Source organism: Myotis myotis, unplaced genomic scaffold (genome assembly GCF_014108235.1).
Source record: "Myotis myotis isolate mMyoMyo1 unplaced genomic scaffold, mMyoMyo1.p scaffold_m19_p_4, whole genome shotgun sequence".
NCBI lineage: Eukaryota > Metazoa > Chordata > Mammalia > Chiroptera > Vespertilionidae > Myotis > Myotis myotis.
Window position 1 is genome coordinate 58771646 of NW_023416346.1, and position 23022 is coordinate 58794667.

The following is a 23022-nucleotide window of genomic DNA, read 5'->3' on the forward strand; positions in this document are numbered from 1 at the left end:
TTAAGAACTATCCCCTCCTATTACTGTCTCCCCCAGACTACAGAAATTCTTTTCATGGTTCAGGTCCACCTGAGTACAGAATCATATCTTTTAAAGTTTAGCTTTCCAAGTCCTTTATTTCCTACTAGAGGCCCAGTGCACGAAATTTGTGCACAGGTAGGATCCCTAGGCCTGGCCAGTGATCAGGGCTGATCTGCGGGGTGACCGGCGGGGCAGTTGGGGGGCCCCTGCTCTCACCCGCCTTGGCTGGCCTGGGGCCTCCAGGCTGGAGGCAGCTCCTGTATTGAGCGTCTGCCCCCTGGTGGTCAGTGCATGTCATAATGACCGGTCGTTCCGCCGGTCATTCAGTCGTTCAGTTGATTTGCATATTAGGCTTTTATTATATAGGACTAGAGGCCTGGTGCACGAGATTCTGGGAGTCCTCGGGGATTGTCCAACTGACGGCTTAGACCCACTCTCCCCTGACATCCTTAGCACTGCAGAGGAGGTGGGAGAGGTTCCAGCCACTGCCACTATGCCTGCCAGCCATGAGCCTGGCTCAGGGCTTCTGGCTGAGTGACGCTCCTCCTGTGGGAGTGCACTGACCACCAGGGGGAAGCTCCTGGGTTGAGCATCTGCCCTCTAGTGGTCAGTGTGCATCATAGCGACCGATCATTCTGCCATTTGGTTGATTTGCATATTAGCCTTTTATGATATAGGATAAGCTCTCTGGGCCTTAGATTGCTCATTTTGAAATAAGGACATTAGGCTTAATAATTTATAAACTGGAGGCAATTTTGCTTCACAAGGGACATGTGGCAATGTCTAAAGATACGTTTGGTTGTCATACCTGGGGAATGCTATCAATTTCTAGTTAGTAGAGGCTAGGGATTCTGCAGAACATCCTACAAGGCATAAAACAGCCCCTCACAAAAACAAATTATTGGGCCCAAAGTAACAGTAGTACCAAGATTGAGACACCCTGGACTAGATTATCTCTAAAAGGATTCTGATCTTGCCTGACCAGTGTGGCTCAGTGGTTGAGTGTCAGCCTATGAACCAGGAGGTCAAAAGTTGCAGGCTCTATCCCCAGTAAGAGGCATGCAGGAGGCAGCAGATCAGTGATTTTCTCTCATCATTGATGTTTCAATCTCTCCCTCTCCCTTCCTTTCTAAAATAAAAATATATATATTTAAAAGTTTTAAAGTATTCTGATCTGAAATAAAATTATTATGTATAATATTAACTAAAATTTGTAAAGCTTCTGGATTCATAAGCATATTTTGCCAAGTACCTACTGTGTTAATCATTTAAAATATTTTACTGTATTTAATATTCATCATATCCTGAGATAGACATTGTATTTCTGTACTCTTTAGATGAAAAAACAGACTCAAAGTGGTTAAATAATTTTCTCAGGGTTATATAATAATTATGGACAGAGATAGGATTTCAATCTGTTTGACCAGCTCAAAATCTTATTTTTTTCCTGCTACCTAGTGCTATAGGTCATAATTTCCCCCATTTCAAATTATTATGAAAGATTTATTTTCTCAAGTCATGTAAACATTCCTTGTAGAAAGGAACTAAAGATATTAAACAATTTCATTAATAAAAAATTGGTTGATTCATTCTCTTACCAAAGGCTAAAGCCACACATAAATATAATCAAATTGTAGGAGCATTGAATACCTGAATTTCTTATCAGATCCCATTTATAATTTGTCACAAACCCCTATTTCATTTGCAATAATCCTCAAAAATGTTTTTCAGGAAAGGATGGCTATGTCTTGGTAGCAAAACAAAAGTTTATTTCTTGTTCATGCAGTTCCCTCTGTGTGATGGATTGATGGGGGGGCAACTGTCCTTCATGCTGTGGTTCGGGGAGAAGGTGCTTTCATTCTCCCCCCCTACATATATATGTATATTTAATGCTTTTATTTCTTTCAGAGAGGAAGGGAGAGGGAGAGAAAGATAGAAACATCAATGATAAGAGAGAATCATCAATCGGCTCCTTTCTGTATGCCCTCAACTAGGGATCCAGCCTACAACCCGGACATGTGCCCCAACTGAGAATCGAACTGTGACCTTCTGGTTCATAGGTCAATGTTCAACCACACTGGCCAAGTATTCCAAATATATTTTTAACTATGATAAAATATACATAACAAAAATTGCCATTTTAAACATTTTAAGTGTGCAATTCAGTAATTCAATTCAGCATTAAGTACATTCATGTTATGCAACAACCATTACCACTATCCATCTCCAGAAATTTTTCATCATTTCAAACTGCAACTCTGTACCTGTAGGTCATAGTTTTGTTATATGACCATATTCCTCCACTCTCAAGAACTTTACTAATATGTCTACTTTCTGGGAAACAACAGATATTTAAAAGTTATACGTAAGCCCTGGCCAATGTTGCTCAGTTGATTACGCGGCATCGTGTACTGAAATGTTGCTGGTTCAATTCCAGGTCAGGGCACAGGCCTGGCTTGCTGCTTGATTCCTGGTAGGGAGCATGCAGGAGGCAGCCGATCAATGTTTCACTCTCACATCAATGTTTCTCTCTCCTTCTCCCTTCTTCTCTCTCTAAAAATAAATAAAAACCCTTTAATATATATATATATATATATATATATATATATATATATATATTACATATATATGTTACATATATATGTTACATTTAATTTGTTAACATTTGACAACCTTAGAAAGTACAATTTATTGTGACCATCGATCATAGGACCAACCATGCATTAAATATTGGTTTTATTTTATCTTTTCCAGATCCTATTAGTTTAAGCCCTTATTCCATTATCAGACTTAGGTTCTCTTCCCATTTTGAACCTGTTTTTGACAGTATTTTTTTATTCCCCACTGGTTTTGTTTTATGCTAAAACACAAAGTAATGGTATCAGCACCAGAAACTCCTGTATGTTTCAAAGGCATTTTTTTCCAATCCATATTTGAGAGGTCACTGTTGTATCATTAAGAACTCACTACCAAGTTGCACTAAAGTGGGCTTTGATTCAGACTACAGAATCTTGATTCCCATCCATATCTTTTTTCCAAATTCATGATAGCATACAAAATTCAAATATGTCAGGGAATGAAGGACACTTGAAAAGTGCTATGCTAGGAATAGTAAAACAACATTCCTGAGATTAACCAGCAGTTAATTACCTTCCCATGTTCAAAGAACTTAATTTGCTGTAGATGAGAGATGAAGTCACACTTGACAGCATTCAATAATTTGTCATTGGGTATTTTTTTCTGTATTTCTTTTTAAAATTTAATTTATTTTTTACTACAGTTGACATTCAATATTATTTTATATTAGTTTCAGGTGTACAGCATAGTGGTTAAACATTTATATAATTACGAAGTGATCACCTAATAAGCTTAGTACCCACCTGGCACCGTTCACAGTTATTACAATACTAGAGGCCCGGTGCATGAATTCATGCACTCGGTGTGTGTGTGTGTGTGTGTGTGTGTGTTGGGGGGAGTCCCTCAGTCTGGCCTGCGCCCTCTTGAAGTCTGGGACCCCTCACTCCTTACTGCCCGCCTGCTCACTGCTCCTTAGCGCTGCTCCTTAGAGAGGCTCCCACCACTGTACTCACCAGCAGTGAGCCCGGCTTCTGGCTGAGCGGTGCTCCCCCTGTGGGAGCACACTGACCACCGGGGGCAGCTCCTGAGTTGTCTGCCCCCTGGTAGTCAGTGTGCATCATAGTGACTGGTCGTTCTGCCTTAACAATCGCTTAGGCTTTTATTATATAGATTATTGACTATAGTAAAAAATGTTGTACTTTTTTTTGTTGTTAATCCTCACCCAATGATATTTTTCCATTGATTTTTTTTTAAAGAGAGTGGATGGAAGGAAGGGAGGGTGAGGGAGGAAGGGAAAGAGAGAAACATCACTGTGAGGGAGACATGTCAATTGGTTTGCCTCCCACAGGCAGGGACCCGTGGTTCAAACCTGCAACCCAGGTATGTGCCCTTGACTGAGACTCAAACCCTGACCCTTCAGTGCGAGGGCTGATGCTTTAACCCCTTAGCTACACTGGCCAGGGCCCTATGCTGTACTTTACATCACCATGACTATTCTAATGTGTAATCTACTTAGATATTTTAACCCTAGCTCTCTTAATTTCTAATTAAAGTAGATCTAAAGATGCAGAACCATCTGCCATGAATTTGGTATTCATTGTCAAGAAAGAAAAGTAAAGCACTTATACCTAAATTATAACCAAAATAATACTTTTTTTCTGTTTGATACTATAATGACTAAAACACTGTACTTAGTAATAGAAATGCTGCATCTGTTTTTGCAAAGAAGTATTTTGGAGAGAACTATTTGGAGAATATTGAGATCTTTTTAATATTAGGACCTTAAAGTCTGTATGAACTGTATAGCTGCTTAAAACTTCAAATAATCTTTTGTGTTTCCTAATAGACATTATTTGGAAGCAGTTAAGATATTTTCATCCTTCTGTAAGGACCCCACCAAAATTTTGCTTTTGTGTATGTATTCCTATCTAAAATACGTTTTCCCATTGATGACGATGAACTTATAGTCAAGTACAAAAGAAGCTTAAATGGAAATCTGAAAGGTTGTTACATGTTCTTAGTCATACACTAGTTAATAGCAGCATAAAGACTATAATGTAATCTCAGTGTAGTGCTTTTTACAACTCTTAAGAGCCAATATAAGCCTATACTTAGCAATCACACTATAAAAATACATTTGTTTCATATTCTAATCAGTTAAGGGATAGTAAACATGGAGTGAGTATAAAGAAAAGAAGGAAAGGAACAAAGATACAAACCCCCAAGTTTCTTCAGCTATTCCCTGGTCCCCGTGCCTACCAGAATGATCTCCTAAGCCTCAGTTCTTTGTGAGAACACTTACTTTAGTTCCTAGCATGTAGTGAGTGCTCAATAAACATTAGTTCCTGTCCCAGCCATCTTCCTAACAGCCAATGTCATTTGCTTACCTGACCCCTAATTTAACATCTGCCTGAGGTTGTCCTGCCCTCTCTTTCTTCTCCTTGAGACAGGCTGAAAAATATCTGTACTATCAACAGTTTCTTGGACCACTTTCAGAATTGGCGATAGGCTATATATTTCTTGGAGTCCAAACATCATGTCTCAAATATTGGTGATGGGGGTAGAGTGGGGTCTTATTTAGCACCTCTTGGGAAGCATACATATGTTTCTTACATGTGCCAAACCTAGAGAGGAAGTTGTTCACACAAGACTTTTGCCTTTTTAAGAGTCAACTCTCGGGGATATCTTGGGCAGACAGATTTGAATTGGACAGGTACTAGCTGTGTGACTTTGGGCATATTGCTTGACCTATTCAAGCCTTAGGTATCACCATTAGAAAGTATAAATCATTACAATCATGTTAAACTTAGGGTAAATGCATCTTGAAGAGAAGTTGACAGTGTGGAGTGGCCTCTGACAAACAATACCCCATCATATATAATTGTTCTTAGTAAAAAGCCACCCTCCACAAACCTCCTTTGACAGATTTAGGATTTAAAAGATTTTGAGAGGCTGAAATGATTGGTAGAATCCAACAAGGTAAATATTTAATGAGACAAATATAAGTTTATATTGGGTCTGAAAATTTTTTTAACTATATAACTATGTTCTAAAGAGGGACAAAGTTTAACTAGCTTAGGTAAAAAAGAAGCTTATATTTTAGTAAAAAGTTGGCATAGCAAGAGTCAACAGTATGATGTGACCACCAAAAAATGTTGAAACTATCTTAGGCTATATTGCCTTAAAGTTCATTTAAAAAATTAATTTAATTTTAATTTTTCAATGACAGTTCACTTTTAACATTTTATTGGCTTCAGGTGTACATCATAGTGGCCAGACAATCATACACTTCATAAAGTGTTCCCCCTGATATTTTCAGCACCCACCTGGTAACCACAAAGTCATTGCAACATTGTCTACTGGTATATTCCCTCGGCTATGCTTTACATCCCTGTGATTATTATGTAACTACCAATTTATACTTCTTAATACCTTCACCTCTTTTACCCAGTCCCCCAAATCCCTTCCTCTTTGGCAACGACCAGTCTGCTCTCTGTGATTGTGTTTCAATTTTATTTATTTTGTTCTTTAAATTCCACATATAAGTGAAATCATATGATATTTGTCTTTCTTAGACTGACTTAGTTCACTTAGCATAATACCCTCTAGGTCCATCCATACTGTCTCAGATGGTAAGATTTGAATTTTTTTATGGTCGAGTAATATTCCATTGTATATATGTGCCACTTCTTTATGCACTCGTCTACTGATAGGCACTTGGGTGGTTTCCATATTTTGGCTATTGTAAATAATGCTGCAATGAGCATAGGGGTGCATATATTCTTTCAAATTAGTGTTTTGGGTTTCTTCAGGTAAATCTCCAGAAGTGGAATCACTTGGTCACTAGGCAGTTCCATTTTTAATTTTGGAAGGAAACTCCATACTATTTTTCCATAGTGGTTGCACCAATCTTCATTCCCATTAACTGTGCACGAGGGTGAGCGTTTCCTTTTCTCCACATACTAGCCAGCACTTGTTGTTTGTGGATCTACTGATGATAGCCATTCTGACAGGTGGGAGGTGGTATCTCCGTGTGGTTTTAATTTGATGTTGAGCATCTTTTCATATGTCTGTGGGCGATCTGTATGTCCTCTTTTTTAAAAAATGTGTTTTTATTGATTTCAGAGAGGAAGGAAGAGGGAGAGAGAGAGAGACAGAAACATCAATGATGAGAAAGAATCATTGATCAGCTGCCTCCCACATGCCCCACACTGGCGATCGAGCCCTCAACCCGGGCATGTGCCCTGATTGGGAATCAAACCTCCACCTCCTGGTTCATAGGCTGATGCTCAACCACCAGGCTTAACCACCGAGCCATACCAGCCAGGCTGTATGTCCTCTTTAGAGAAGTCCTCTACCCATTCTTTTTAATCCTCACCTGAGGATATGTTTTTATTGATTTTAGAGAGAGAGGAAGGGAGAGAGAAAGAGAGAGAGAGAGAGAGAGAGAGAGAGAGAGAGAGAGAGAGAGAGAGAGACATTGATTAGTTGCCTCCCATACCCACCCTGACTGGGGATTGAAACTGCAACCTAGGTATGTGTCCTGACCAGGAATCAAACCTGAGACCTTTTGGTGTATGGGAGGATGCTCCTATCAACTGAGCCACTTGGCTAGGACTCCACGTGATTTTTAGATAGTACTGGGGCAGCGGGTCCAGATAAATGGCAGTCTTAAAACAATGCCTTTCTTTAGATTGTCTGCTGTAAAACACAGAATTCCAGGGATGGGTGTTTTAATCCTGCCTGTCATTATTGGTGCCCCAAATCATTACATGAAGCTCATGAAGTTACTGATACTCTTATAACTTTTCCTTTGGAATGGTATTGCCTAGACTTACTATACTAAATAAATAACTCTTGCCATATCAGACATTAAAGGCAGATTTATTGTACCCATATTAAATTACATACTCAGTAACTAAAAAGCTATTACTGTAGCCTGCAAACACTCGATTTGAGGTGGTATCTGAAATAATATATGGTTGAAGAATGAAAATGATACTTGTAAATATTCATTAATGGGATATATAGTCTCACCTCCCTTTATTTTGTTCATAGATACAACTGGGACTGAACAGGAAAAGACTGAAGTTTTTACAGATAACTTTTGTAATGTATGCAGAGTTGTGCTACCGTTTGAATCACAAAGGATTTCACATTATGAGGTAGGTTAAAAAGAAGGCTTAGGAATGGGACTGGAATGGGGAGGGAGGCAATGGGGAAAAGGAGGGACATCTGTAATACTTTAAACAATAAAGATAAATTGAAAAAAAGAATCAGAATAGAGTCTAAAATGGGTTTTTAAATATAGCAGATAAAATTCCTATGTTATATTTTTTTGATTATGTAGAATAGATGGTATTATTTCCCTTTAATGGATAAGGAGACTAGCTCAGAGGGGGACAGTAATTTACTAGCTTAAATTTGGGGAATTAGAGTTTAAACTCAGTCTCTCTTTTTTTTACTACAAAAATGCTTTATTTTCTTCACGCCATTCTGTATCTCTTTGTATTCATCAAGCCACTACTATATCCTTTATGACTTTGTAATAAATTCAAGGAAAACTGTTCATGTAAATCAGGGGATATTATAGAACTCCAGTGTTCCTTTATAGCAAACTGGAAACGCAGTGCACGAATTCGTGCACCAGTGGGGTCTCTTGGCCTGGCCTGTGAGATCAGGCCAAAACTGGCTCTCTGACATCCCCCAAGGAGTCCCGGATTTCGAGAGGGCACAGGCCAGGCCGAGGGACCCCACCAGTGCACGATCGGGGCCAAGGAGGGACATAGGAGGTTGGCCAGCCAGGGGGGGGACCACAGGAGGGCTCCAGGGTGTGTCTGACTAATCTTGCTCAGTCCTGATCAGCTGGACCCCAGCAGCAAGCTAACCTACCAGTTGGAGCGTCTGCCTCCTGGAGGTCAGTGCACTTCATAGGGAGTGATTGAACAGCCTTAGCATATCATTAGCATATTGTGCTTTGATTGGTTGAACAGATGACTGTTCACTTAGCATATTAGACTTTTATTATATAGGATGAAGGCTTTAAAAATAAAATGAACCAGTCTAGCACTTGACTTAGCCACATGTTTTTAGGAACAGAACCATAGAATTCTAGAGCTAGAACATGGAAAGTTTAATGTTCTTTCTCTTTTGGTTTATCGATCAGAAAATTGAGACCCAGAGGGAAAGTGATTCTCTATAGTTAGTATTGGCATGGCTAAGCTTAAAAATGATTTCTTGTGATTTCATATCCAGTGTTCTTTCATCTGCTATTGCCTTTCATTTCTACATCATGTAATGAGCTATTGGATTTTTTTCATATCTGGTATCTGGGTTACTAAAAGTACTAGATACATTTACTTAAAAGAAATAGAATGCCAGCTGTACTTTTTAAAACACCTTATCTCATTTTGCCCTTTGCAAATCTTATTGGCAACTATATTTAAGTCCTTATCTTCTTTGGGATTCAATTAATGTAGTTACAGATAGGGGAACTGTTTTGGCTGTGGATTGAAAGGACTTAGGATCTAGTCTTAACTCCGTCATTGTTGTGTAACCCTGAAGAAGTCACTTTACCTCTCTGAGCATGTTTCTTGAACCTGTAAAACAGGGCTGGTAAAATCCCTCTTACTATACTTGTGAGAATTAAATGAAATCAAATATGTGAGTGTACCTAGCTCATTCTCAGACTCCATAGCTCAAAGATTTAGAGTTAGTAAAGAGAAACACACAATTGAGGGCTCTGTGATAATTGTGGTTGGAACCATTTGAATTTAAATTTGAAAAGTAGCTTTTTATGGGCTTATGGAGTGCTATTCAGTGGGGAAAATATACTAAATATGAGAAAATAAAAATCAATTATAATTATGTTGACCAATGTCACCCCAATATAATTTAATAAAAATAAATAAATAAATAATTATATTACTTGCATTATTTAATTTTTCTTTTGCTTATGTGATTTCAGTATGCTTTCTGAACACACACGCACACATTTTTATAAAAGAAAATTGTATATGTTGTGTTGTACTTGTTTTTTCATATGAGATCATATTCTGGACACTTTGTCTTATCATTACACCTTTTTCTTCTTTTATAATATTTTATCGGCTATAAAGCACATAATAATGTAATGGTGTAGCATATTTTAAAATTTAAATTTCAGTGCCATCTGTAAGTGTGGTGCTTAAGCTTATTAAATCGTCAAATCAATATTGTACATGACTTTCCATGTATTCTGAAAAGGTGATTTTTTTCTGTTTAGTATATAGCTTGGTTAATAATTTTAAACTATCTCAGTATAGTATTTATTGTAAAATAGAACAGTTCTGCAGGAGTTTTGAATGTTGATGAGGTTGTACTTATACATGTTTAAGAAACCATTCTCTGCACTTTTGTCATATAGATTTCCCCTATATTTTATGGTTCTGTACCAAAATGTTATTGCCTTCTTGAGTTGTAGCATAATTTTCATTTCACTGAGATTTAGAGATTTGAAAGCATGTGAAGCTCTTTTATAAACTTGGTACACACCAAATAAATTATAGCTTACAAATTCTGTCCTCAAATTCAAAGAGGTATAAATTTGGAGTGTCACTGTTATTGAATAAAGTCATATTACATCTTTTTACAGAGTGAAAAACATGCTGAAAATGTTAGGTTTTATTTTCATATATATGGAAAACAAAATGAAGTGCCTAGTAAAAGAAAGAAGATGAATGTTAGAAATTTTCAGGTGAGTGGTCTATGTTGATGTTGTAATTCTAAATTTTGAGTTATTGAATCTTTCTAATAAGATTGTGCTTATTTCAGGTGCATAAGACTGAAGTAGTGGACAGAAACAAATTTTGTGATCTCTGCAACATGACTTTTAACTCTCCAATTGTTGCTCAGTCTCACTATGTGGGGAAAGTCCATACTAAAAAATTGAAGCAATTAATGGAGGAGCATGATCAGGTACCTCCATCAGGATTTCAGGCGAAGATGGGTAAGATTACATTTACTTCTTTAGCTTCAATACAGGATCTCTCTATCATTCCTCCGCCCCTCGCCCCCCCAACTCTGCCATCTATTTCTTTTTCAGAGAAACTTTCACTCCAGGGCAATATATTGATTCTTCTTCTTCTGCCCAGTTAATCTCTTTCTGTGTTCTTATAATTTACTATAGAGATTATAATTGTTAGCTGAATTTTAGGAAATATTATGACCTCTCCTTTTCAGTTTATTAAATTCAAAAATAGGTGATTTGCTATGCCTGCTATAAAGAAACAATAACCAGCCTGAATCCTTCACTTTCTAATCAAATCATAACATCTTAGCTTCTTACTTCTCCTTGGCATCTATCTCATTCTTTTTTTTAATTTAGTACTTTCCAGAACATCATCTCATGTGTGGGTTCAGACCCCATAATATAGTTATGATTCAGCATCCTGACTATAACTGTAGGCAAAAAAATTAGTAAGTTATAGAATCTCCTTTTACCCTGATAGCTCATTTCTTCCTTCCTATGAAAATAAAGAAAAAAAATATCATTAGTAGCATCAATCAGTAGTTATTAAGTACCTATTTTTATGCTAGATCCTAAAGATACAGTGAACTATAAAACATTGCCTCTTCCTTCCAGTGATGTTGGGTCACGAGCATATGAGAGATATCACCCAAACTTCTAACTTCTTGCCTGAGGTGGCAGAGTACAACCTGGAAAACCTAACTAGTATTTTGAAAAATGTGTGTGCTAGAACAAAAAAATGAGATGATTAATCCTCTGAATAAATAATTTACCACATTTTCACTAACTTCAACACTTTAAGGATATGGCATGCTTGGCATGGAAAATTTACCAACATTAATTTCCAATTGATAGTGTAGACCTCATCCAGCATTAAAATATATTGTCTCTCTAATTTTTGTATTTTTTTCTGTCTGTCATTCTAAAAGGGCTAGAATCAGTGTGCCCTACAAAAGAAAGCGTCTTGTAAAGTCTTATCTTCAGTTACCCAAACCCATCAATTTGGTCTCAGAGAGGAGACCAAATGAAAGAGCTCTGAAATAACTGTAATTGTGACAGTGTATAATTTTATAGCCTTAAACACCTGCATACATTTTATTTTGATACAGACACAGCAAATCTGGACTGAATAGATGACTTACTCTGCTACTCAGGGACCTCAACTTAGTATTTGGTACCATCTGTTTTACCCTCACTAATTTCAAGAACCATCCTAAGACAGCTTTCATTGATTTTTCCGATTAATATAATTAGTCAATGCCTGATGTTGAACATCCTTTCCTGTATCTTTATTGGAGAAACTTGGTGAAAGATTTGTATTCAACTTTCCTTTCTCACAGAAGGCACTTATTTTTAACCCAGATGTGAAAAAAATAAAAAGATAGTGGGTTTTAAAAGCATTCTAAATTTCCCTAATACTTTATAATCAATGTAGCTCTGATAGCTGAACACATGTTGATCACTTCTCATTATGACTATTTTAGCAGGTGTGCCTATTATTACTTCTGCAGAATCAACTTTTCTGAAGCCCCTTGCAGTCAAGCCTTCTCCAGGTGGGATTAAAGACAAGACTATGCCTTCATCTTCCAGCACTGCTTTGGATTTGAATAATCCAAACAAGTATTGCAAACTCTGCTCTGCTTCTTTTAATAGTCCATTAATGGCCCAACAACATTATGTTGGGACAAAACACAAAAGAAATGAAGCTAGAAAGAAATATGTAGACAAGATAAGAGCGAAACCTCTTCTAGCAAAATCAGATGCAAATGGTAAACAGTAAAAATATTACAAAAATTTCATAGGAAGTTTGTATTTTTAAACACAAACTACTGGCTTATGTAGATACAATTTTACTCTTATTGAGTAGGAGGCTGATAGTACTCATGGGATCATATATTTTTAGGTAAGTAAGGACTTAGAGTCTATCTAGTTCTGTCTGTTGGTTTTCTAGAAAATGAGACCCAGAAAGTTTTAAATGACCCTTATTAATTACAGAATCAAATATAGGTATTTTCATGGTTCCTTGTTATATCATAAGTACATAAGGAAGCATTTTAAATTAGTATTGTGTGGTTTTACCATTTATTCACTAAGTATGTTTTAAGTGTCTCTTGGGAATACAAATGAGGATGGATAAACTATTTTCTCAGGATAGGTGTATAAACTAGTTAGTAGGTAATATTTCATTGCAAGTGGCTACAGACATGGATTTATGTATGTATTTAGGGAGGAGTGAAACATCATGGTTCAAAAATCTTTTTAGAGGAAATGCATGATTTAGATTGGTAGGAGTGGGAACGAGGAAGGATGAACAAAGGTGCTAAGAAAGAGTGTCAAGAATTCAGGCACAAATAAAAATTCTGATCCTGACTGGAGTGATCTACTTGCTCTTCTAACTTTCTTTTTTTTTCATTTTACCCCCATAGGCACCTTCTCACTATTGGTATATTTTATTCCCTTTTCATATTCTTTCGTCCACCTACGTCTTTCCCTCCACTCACTCTTATTTTTTAAGTCTTTCCTTACTAGACCTTTTCTGCTTCATGTGAAAATGTTCATTACTTCTTTCTTCTTAAAGCTCTATTCTTATGTCATATGTAACTCCTTATGCTCTGGTTCTTCTCCTGTGATTCTACTTCTTTTTTATTTTTATTTTTTTTGGGGGGGGGCTCTTTAAAAAAAAAATCCATTACCTAAATGTAGATATTCCCATGGTTCCGTTCTTGCCCTTACTCTACAAACATGACCTAATCTACCCTCTGATTTCGTCTCTCATTTGTATGCTTATAATTTTTCTGGCAAGCTTTAGACTCATAGATCCAAATGGTAGCTGTTACTTCCACTGGATACCTTATAGCTATTTCAAATCCACCAAGTCATTCAAACTAGAAACTGGGAATCCCCCACACCACCTTATTCACTTTCTATATCGAATGAAGCACCAAACCATGACTGTTTTACCTCCAAAATATTACCTATTCCTTATCTTCAGCCTGTTCTTCCCACACTAGTTCAGACCCTCAACATCTTTCCTAGAACTTTGCTACTCAAAGTATGGTTTGTGGGCATATTCATTGGCATCACTTGAGAGCTTGTTAGAAGAAAAAAGAATTTCAGGCCTCACTTCAGACCTACTGAATCAAAATACACATTTTAACAAGATCCCCAGGTGATTTGTATATACAATAAATTTTGAGAAGCATTGTTCTAGAATATTGCTATAACCTCCCAACCACTCTCCCTGCTATCATTTTTGTCTGTCAAATATGTCCTCAATTTAATCACTAGAATATTTCACCTAAAGTGCACATTTTTCCATGTCATTCCCTTGCTTAAAAATTCATAATTGTTTCTCTATTTTCTAAGGATAAAATCTAAGCTTCATAGCTCTTTACCATGTTGTCCCTGCCTACCTTCTCAAGGCTTATCCTCTACTACTTCCTGCCATGACCTGCGTGGGTCAGAACCTACAAACTCTTTAAGGTTTCCAGAAATCATTAACCCATTTATTGTCTCTATGACCTTGTTCATGTTGCCTTTGCCTGGAACATCTCCATGTCCCTCTTGTCTTGGCTCACTTCCACCCATTCTTGTGTATCTAGTTATCTCTCCATGTATCTTTAGCTCCCATTAGAATGTAAGGTATTTGAGGGAAGGGACTTCACTTAACTAATTTCTATTTCCAGTGGCAGAGTATGTCTACCTCAGTAGAGATTAGTCTAATATATGAACCAATGAACTATTAAATTTTTGAATTTTTTATTAAGGTATTACAAATGTGTCTTTATCGCCCCCATTGTCCCCACATCTCCCCAGTCTTGCCCTCACCCTCACCCCCTGTTGTCTGCTATTTATTTTTATATATTGAGTGCTAACCCTGTGTTTATACTACTTAAGTTTCTTAATGTGATTCAAATTCTCTCCCAAAGTTACACAAAGATCTGTGTTTTTATGTAGGATTTTAAAGAATTGTTATTTAGGCAAGTGTAGAAATAGAAGTCATAGGGCTTCTGAAAGTAGTAGATGTTTAGAGAAATCACAAACTTCCACTTGGTAGAGGTTTTTTATTTTTTTATTGTTATTTTTTGTATTGTTGGGCTTAGGGTATCTGAAATAAGTGACTTCTAGTTTAATGGCATTAGGTAAAATTGGAACCGAGTCAGCTATGAGAAGTGTGTGTATCTTGAAAGGGGGGGGGATCATTTTAGTACTCTGAGGTCTCAGGGTTATTAGAATAAGAGAAAAAAGTTTGGATAATATTTTCATCTGCCTGGGAAAGGGTTGCTGATCATCAACAGAATCTAATCCAACCATTGAAATCATTTTACACTAGCTTCTAAAGCTAGAGCCCAAAGAAGAGATTATCAACCTTGCCTTGACTATTCCATTTTTTAGAACAGTAACCATTTGAGGATCAAAAAGTAGCTGGAGAATTTAATTTAGCAAATGAGAATTTCAAAGAACAGCAACAGCAGAAGCCTACATTATATATATGAGCAAGTAGTAAGACAAAAAGTGTTTAACACGTGCCTCCTTAAATATTTCACTCTCCAACCATTTTCTCCCTTCTTACTCTCTTTGACTTCTTTTCCATTTGCTATTGTTTATATGTTTCCACTATATCTAATCTCCCTCTTTCTTCATCATTCTCACTGTTTCTTCATGTTCCTTATCCAGCCCAGATCTTATTAGCACAGGAATGGCTACCATAACAATATGGAACTAAAGTATGTATGTATTATTTATTTATTTGTTTTGCATATCTTACTAATTTCTAGCCCCATTATTGCACATAGATGTCTCATTTCCACCTGTAACTCAACATATCTTACATTGAAATAATAATCTCCACTAAAACCAATTTGAATTTCCCAAGTTTTCTCTCTTTGTCAGTGGTGCCACTATTTGTCACCAACACTTGAATCTTTGAGAACTTTGATTACTTAATTGCCGTTATCCTGTCCATCAGTCAGTCTTACTAAGTCTTCTTAGAACTACTTCTCCTTCCTGTACCCTTCCATTACATTCCATTATCATCATCTCACACTTTAATGCTGCAATAACCTTCTGAAAGGCTTTACTTATATCTCATTGTTATTCTCTCATTACCTAGTAGCAGTGGGGCTGGGATGAGCGGGAGCAGCAGGCAGGAGTGGCAGGTGGCGTTGGACTGCTGGTTTCAACCCTATCCCCGCGGACCACACCGAGGAACCCCATCAGTGTGCAAATCCAGGCCTCTAGTATTTACATAACTGTGGTCTCCTTACTTCCAGGCTTGCCCCTCTCAAATTCAAGGTTTCCAATGCACAAAATAAAAAGTCTAGGCTTCTTAACATAGCATGTAGGTCTCTCTTTGATCTGACAACCTTTTGCCTCTCCCATCTCATACCCTTATATTTATTTCTAAAACAATTTGAATTTTTTTAAACAATTTTTAATTTTAAGAAGTTCCTGCAGACATTTCAGTGTTTTTTTTCTCTCTTTTTAAAAATGAATTTATTGGGGTGACATTGGTTTCAAGTGTACAATTCTATGCTACATCATCTGTATATTGCATTGTGTGCCCACCACCCAAATTAAAATCTCCTTTGCTCCATATATTTGACGTCCTTTACCCTTTACTACTCCCATACCCCTTTCCTCAGGTAAAGACCATACTGTTGTCTGTGTCTATGAGTTTTTGTTTGTTTGTCTTGTTTTTTTCATTAGTTGCTTCCAGTTTTATATCCCACATATGAGTTAAATCATATGGTTCTTGACTTTTATTGTCTGACTTATTTCACTTAGCATGATATTCTCAAGATCTATCCATGTTGTTGCAATGGCAGTATTTCATCTTATGGTTGAGTAGTATTCCACTGTGTATAATATATGTATACCACATCTTCATTTTTAATGCTATTTCCTCTGCCTATGGTACTCAGCTCTTTTCATTACGTTAACTATTTTTCATCCTTCCAAGTTTAACTAAGGCATCATTTCTTCCAATAGTCCTCTTCAGACCCCCATATTGTTCTCATTGCCTCTGCTTCTTTGAGCTCCTGTACCCATTAAGCATACCTCTTTTATACACATTAAGCATACCTCTTTTACCTTTTACCGAATGAAGTTGAACTTCTCTGTTCATGCATCTGTTTCTCATTTGGAATTGTGAGCAACCTGCCCATTTTATTTATCTTCTACCCTTAGCATCTAGCTGCCAGCTGTGGGCAAACTACGGCCCGCGGGCCAGATCCGGCCCATTTGAAATGAATAAAACTATTGAAAAAAAAGACTGTACCCTTTTATGTAATGATGTTTACTTTGAATTTATATTAGTTCACACAAACACTCCATCCATGCTTTTGTTCCGGCCCTCCGGTCCAGTTTAAGAACCCATTGTGGCCCTCGAGTCAAAAAGTTTGCCCGCCCCTGATCTAGCTTGATGTTTGGTGCCACATTGGTGCTTGTTGAACAGATTATTTGAATTAAACACATCATGCTAATTTCTGTCTCTGCCATACCTGATATTGTTTTCACCCCCTGGATGCCCTTATCCACTTTCTTTACATTTCAAATCCTTCTTCTCCTCCAAGATCCATCATGACCACCCTCACTGCTCCAGCTCTTGGTATTATCCTCTTTCTCTGATTCCTCATAGGCTTTACTGTTTATTGACAATTGCATTAACTATAGCCCCTTAATTGAATTAGCCTCCTTGAGACAAAGGATTATATTTTATTCTTTAATATCCTTCTCGGTGCTTTATATGGTAATGACTATATAATTTTCCCTCAATTAATATTTGCTAATAGTTTATTGAGAGGAAATGTTGTGTAGAGGGATAAACATAGATTCATAGACATGTTCAAAGTCACTTGCCCAGTTGCAATTCAGATTCTTCAAGTATAAAATAAAAATAAGGCTACTTCACAGGATTGAAAAAGGATGAAATAAAGCAGTATATACAGTATCCATCACAGAATAGGTCCTCAAGAAATGTTAGTTTTTAAAAATGTTTTGTTCTCCTGTCATAAAAATTTTTTAAAAAGGTAAGCTGGACATTTTTTTCTTCATAAGTTAAATCCCATATTAAGTTGCATTTTTGCTTACATATAGCTACCAATTGTTTTATCCGCATTTAAGACATTAGACCCATGTTTCTCATCCTTGACTAAATATTGGAATAACTCATGGAGCTGTTAGAAATTCTAGTGCTCAGGCCTTCCCTCAAATCAATTATATAAGAATCCCTGGGACCTAAATATTAACGTTTTGTTTTCTTTTTTAACTCCCCAATTGATTATAATATAGAGCCAAGATTGAGGACCACAATGTTAGACTATGAGGACATGCACTTCCCTAATTTATGCTTTGAAAACAAAGACCTTAATCAAGGGAGTTATGAGATTGGGCTGTGATTAGGAGAAATGTGGACCCCACAAGTGGTTATGGAAGATTCTGAAAAGTATAAGGTGCAAAGGAGCTTGAGTTTCTGGGTAAAGTCAGAAACAAGGAATCTTAGCAGAGCTAAGGGCAGCAAAGCTAGACAGGACCAAGGAGCAGTTTCATATAGAAAGGTAGAGAGCATAAGAAACATATGCAGGCAGATTCCAGGAGTATTAGATCAGGAATTTTTATCTCAGGGCCAATAAATATATTTTATATCTTCACAGAAAGGGTTTACACTGTTTTTATATATTATTTTCTGCAATGTGAATATCTTACAAAAAGATAAGGATTATCAGTGTGTGAAAAAGACAATGGCTAAGTTAATAGTAATGAGACCACAGTTTCAGAAGTGCCTCTGGACCTTTCATGTGTGACCTGCAGTTCCTCTAAACTCTTGTATTATCCTATATAAAACCTTGTATTATCCTATGTAATAAAAGCCTAATATGCTAAGTGTGTGGTGATCAGTTGGCTGTTCAACCAATCAAAACGTAATATGCTAATGATATGCTAAAGCTGCTTAATGGCTCGCTATGATGTGCACTGATCACCAGGGGGCAGACAGTCAACTGGTGGACCAGTCGCTATGACATGTACTGATCACCAGAGGGCAGACACTCTGACTGGTAGGTTAGCTTGCTGCTGGGGTCCAGCTGATCGGGACTGAGCAAGATGGGCTGGACATGCCCGGGAGCCCTCCCATGACCCCTCCCCAGCTGGCCAACCTCCCACATCCCTCCCTGGCCTCAGTTGTGCACCGGTGGGGTCCCTCACTTAGCCTGTGCCCTCTCGCAATCCAGGACCCCTTGGGGGATGTCGGAGAGCTAGTTTCAGCCTGATGGTGGAATGACCAGTAGCTATGATGTGCACTGACCAACAGGGGGCAGACGCTCAATGCAGGAGCTGACCCCTTGTGATCAGTGCTTTCCCACAGGGGGACCGCTGCTCAGCCAGAAGCCGGGCTCTGCGGCAGCACTAAGGATGTCTTGGGGGAGCGGGCCTAAGCCATCAGTCAGACATCCCCTGAGGGCTCCCAGACTGCGAGAGGGTGCAGGCCAGGCTGAGGGACCCCCCTGAGTGCAAGAATTTTGTGCACTGGGCCTCTAGTCCTATATAAAACCCTAATATGTAAATAGACCAAATGGTGAAACGACTGGTTGCTATGACACGCACTGACCATCAGGGGGCAGCTCCTGTGTTGAGTGTCTGCCCCTCAAGAGGGAGGTGACCAGTGGGTGGTGCCAGGCTGCCAGCCAAGGTAGGTGCCAGTGGGCTCTCCCACCCGATCACCCTGCCCACTGGTTGCCCCACAGATTGGCCCTGATTGCCAGCCATGCCTAGGGACCCTACCCTATATATTGGAAACAGTCTCTTAGATTTAAAAATTAAAACCTGGCTAGGCTACTCTAACACTGAAAAAACAGGATGATGCAGGGATGACATGCATGGACTCTGGCTTGCACATTTTGTGATCAGCCCTGATTCTGACCCTTATAACTATGTGACAAAGCCAATTACTTAACTTCTCTCTGCTTCAGTTTTTCCACCCATAAGATGGGGAAAATGGTAGTATTGCCTCAAAAGGATCATGTTATGTACTACTTTTTATAATCAGGGCAAAAAAATGTAGCTGCCCATACAACAGCAAGATGCCTTTCACCTGTATGAAAAGTATGGTCACTGGTGTATGCAGCATCCCGGATAGCGAGAGGGATGTCCAACTGCCGGGGATGGGGCCTAAACCAGCAGTCGGACATCCTCCGAGGGCGCAGGCTGGACTAAGGGACCCCCCTCGCCCGCATTTTGTGCACTGGGCCTCTAGTCTATATTATAATCTTACGTGATTTTTGAAGAAACAAAGGAGGAACTGAGAAAGACATTATATACCATTTATTTTTTAAACACTAAAGAAATATGTAAAACCTCTGAAATATAATCTAAGTTTATAATCATAATGAAGATCATTGGCTTGATAAACTAGGGAAGTGGTGCTCAACAGTGGCTGCACAGAAAAATCATCTAGAATACTTTTATGAAGTCAGAAAGCCTGGTTCCACTCTCAGAGATTCTGATTTAATGGGTCTGATGTGAACTGTAACATGAAAAGTTTTAAAGTTCTCCATATGGCTCTAATGTGTAACTAGCATTGAGAAACACTAATTTAGAAGAAAGAGGGACTCCTGCTTATCTTGCATAATTTGAATGCCCTCAGAATGAATGGTGTTGGCCAAATGAATCTGAGTCTTAATTTCCATATCTGTTAAATAAAGATAGCAATTTATTGAAAAGCATTGCTGTGAGCATGAAGAGTCTTCAATTTAGTCCTTAGCTTTGAAAGAAGTCCAGAATATTCTGAGTCCATCTGCCTAAATCAGGTACTCACCACACCACAGACAGATTTGGAAGATGCTAATAAATAAGGAACTGGTAAGTATTCCCTTAGTGCATTTCTCACACATTCTCTGATAACCACAGCCTTGGGTATTATTAAAATACAAATGCCCTGCCCCAGACACAGAAAAGCATGTTCTCCAAAGGAAGAGCCTGAAGATCTGTATTTTTCATTAACATCCCAGTTGTTCCTATGGAAAACAATAAAATAATTAATAAATAATAATACAAAAATAAACTGTCTTGCATACTCATAACTGTAAACCTACTTTTGCCCCACCCTGTATATATTTCAGTTCCCAGGGTTTAAAAAATAATCATCCAGGGTATCCTTTTTTTTGGTATCAAATAATATGGGAAGCCAAATTATAATCAGAACATAACTTTGCAAGCACAAAATCAGAGCACAGGGAGAGAGGATAGTTTTGAAGAATCACTCATTCAAACTTGGTCATATTCTGCTAAGTTCTCCTTGCCCCAGATAGTGTGTCAAGAGTGAGCAGAGTTCTCATGTTCTTCAAAATCAGCATCTTTCTCTCCCCTTGACACTAGTTTCCTGTTTCTATGAATAATCTTTGCTTCAGAAAGGTCAATATACTTGGTAATGATTATTTTAGCATAATATAAATGATTAAGTTGCTATTTGATTTCAAAGATGACCTTGCTTGACCCTAAAATCTATGCATCCACCAATTTATTGATTTTTAAAGGTGGGATTGTTTTTTATTTTTGGCTTATGAAATTTATTAATTTGTTTCTTCTGACCAAAGAGATAATGGAAGGATGATGAGATTAAGAAAATAAAAATTAACTTATCCCCTGTTTACAATTCTACCTGCAAAGCATAATAGAGAGGTAGTTAGTATACCTTTTCTGTAGCTGTTAACTCTTTTGAAGTGGTCACTCATAGTTTTGTTTTAGAATTTTGCTTTCAGCTTTTGTCCTGAGAGTGGGTCTCACTAAACCTATCTCCTTTCTAAAATCTGTCTGTGGAAAGTACTTTTGACTAACTAATGTACTACAGTGATTTCAGGTAAGAGAGTAAATATTTGCTTTTGTTTGCTTTTAAACTTTTGGGATGTTTCAGGTTTTGGTTGGGTGTAAAAAATAAGGGGAAAACAAAAAGAGGTTGGTTGAGGGGTTAAGAGGTAAAGGTTCATTGGGCCTACAGCACTCACACATAGAAACAATAAGCAGGCAGACAGCAGATTTTTTAGGAAAGAAGCCAAGGCTAGAGAAGCAGTGTGATGTTGTATAAAGAATACTGGGCTTTAAATTAAGAGACATGAACTCTGAGAAGCTATCTCTATTACTAACTGATTCTGTGACTTTAAGTCACTTGACCTTTCTAGGCCTTATCTTTAAACTAGAGTCCCAGTGCACGAAATTTGTGTAAGGGGGGGGGTCTCTCAGCCCAGCCTGCACCCTGTTACAGTCCGGGACCCCTTGGAGGATGTCCCAGGGAGAGCAGGCCTAAGCCAGCAGTCGGACATCCTTCTCTCAGTCCAGGACCCCTTGCTCCTTACCACCCACCTGCTCACTGCTCCTTACCACTTAGCTAGCTGTTCCTTAGTGCTGCTGCTGCGGAGGCAGGATAGGCTCCAGCCACCACCATTGCGCTTGCCAGCTGTGTGCCTGGCTTCTGGCTGATTGGTACTCCCCTGTGGGAGCACACTGACCAGCAGGAGGCAGCTCCTGCATTGAGTGTCTGCCCCCTGGTGGTCAGTGTATGTCATAGCGACCAGTTCTGCAGGTCATTCAGTAGTTCAGTTGATTTGCATATTAGGTTTTTATTATATAGGATTGGGTAAGTTGAAGTAGATGGTGTCTAGTAAATTCCTGTCCAGCTATGTGATTCTAAGTGTATCCATATTGACCTTAATTTGAACTGTTTTTTCAGCATTTAGTGTGAGAACCTACAACTGTTATATTTGTAATATCACCTTTACATCATTAGAAATGTTCCGGTTCCATATGCAAGGAAGTGAACATCAAATTAAGTAAGTATTTTTTTGCCAAAATGCTCCTATAACATCAAATACTAGGGTTTCTACCAAGTGCCCTTGCATGTATTTTACAAATTTTCTAAGCATTTATTTCATTAGGAGTTAATCCTGTATATGATTTGTGGTATTTGTAACATATTTCATGCTTGTAACATCTCCCAGGAAGTTCTCTGACAGTATTATTTTTCTTTGGAGAGATATGTTAAAGGATCATTCTCTGGCTAACCATACAAATTCAAATAATACCTGGTAGGTTGGTTTAGTTCCAGATTCCATGATCTGGTCATCATTCTTCCAGTGAAGTATAGTGGTTAATAACAAAAGTCTTGCTGTTAGAGAGACCTGGATTGGAATACCAGATCTATCTTTCTATCAATTATGTAACTTTGGACAGTTCTGATATAAAGTGGTTATAATGAAATATAAAAATGTGGGTAAAGTGCCTGGCCTGGAACATAGTAGGAGCTCAATAAATGTTTATCCCATTCTAGTCTATTATTTTAAGGAGGAGAAGATTGAGTGGATAGTTAGGGGCTAGATAAGTCAGGTAGCAGGACAGACGGGTACTTACTGGTAGCTATTGTATAT

General features: G+C 38.0%; 1 protein-coding gene across 1 annotated transcript in view; it reads left to right on the plus strand.

Moving 5' to 3' along the window:
• The window catches only part of ZMAT1 (zinc finger matrin-type 1), a 31428-nt gene that overhangs the window by 5973 nt on the left and 2433 nt on the right, over positions 1–23022 (plus strand). The window contains exons 2-6 of the mRNA XM_036305638.1: positions 7657–7763; positions 10232–10333; positions 10411–10585; positions 12091–12375; positions 22329–22428. Coding sequence (XP_036161531.1) covers positions 7657–7763; positions 10232–10333; positions 10411–10585; positions 12091–12375; positions 22329–22428 — 769 coding nt within the window. The remainder of the gene's footprint in view (positions 1–7656; positions 7764–10231; positions 10334–10410; positions 10586–12090; positions 12376–22328; positions 22429–23022) is intronic.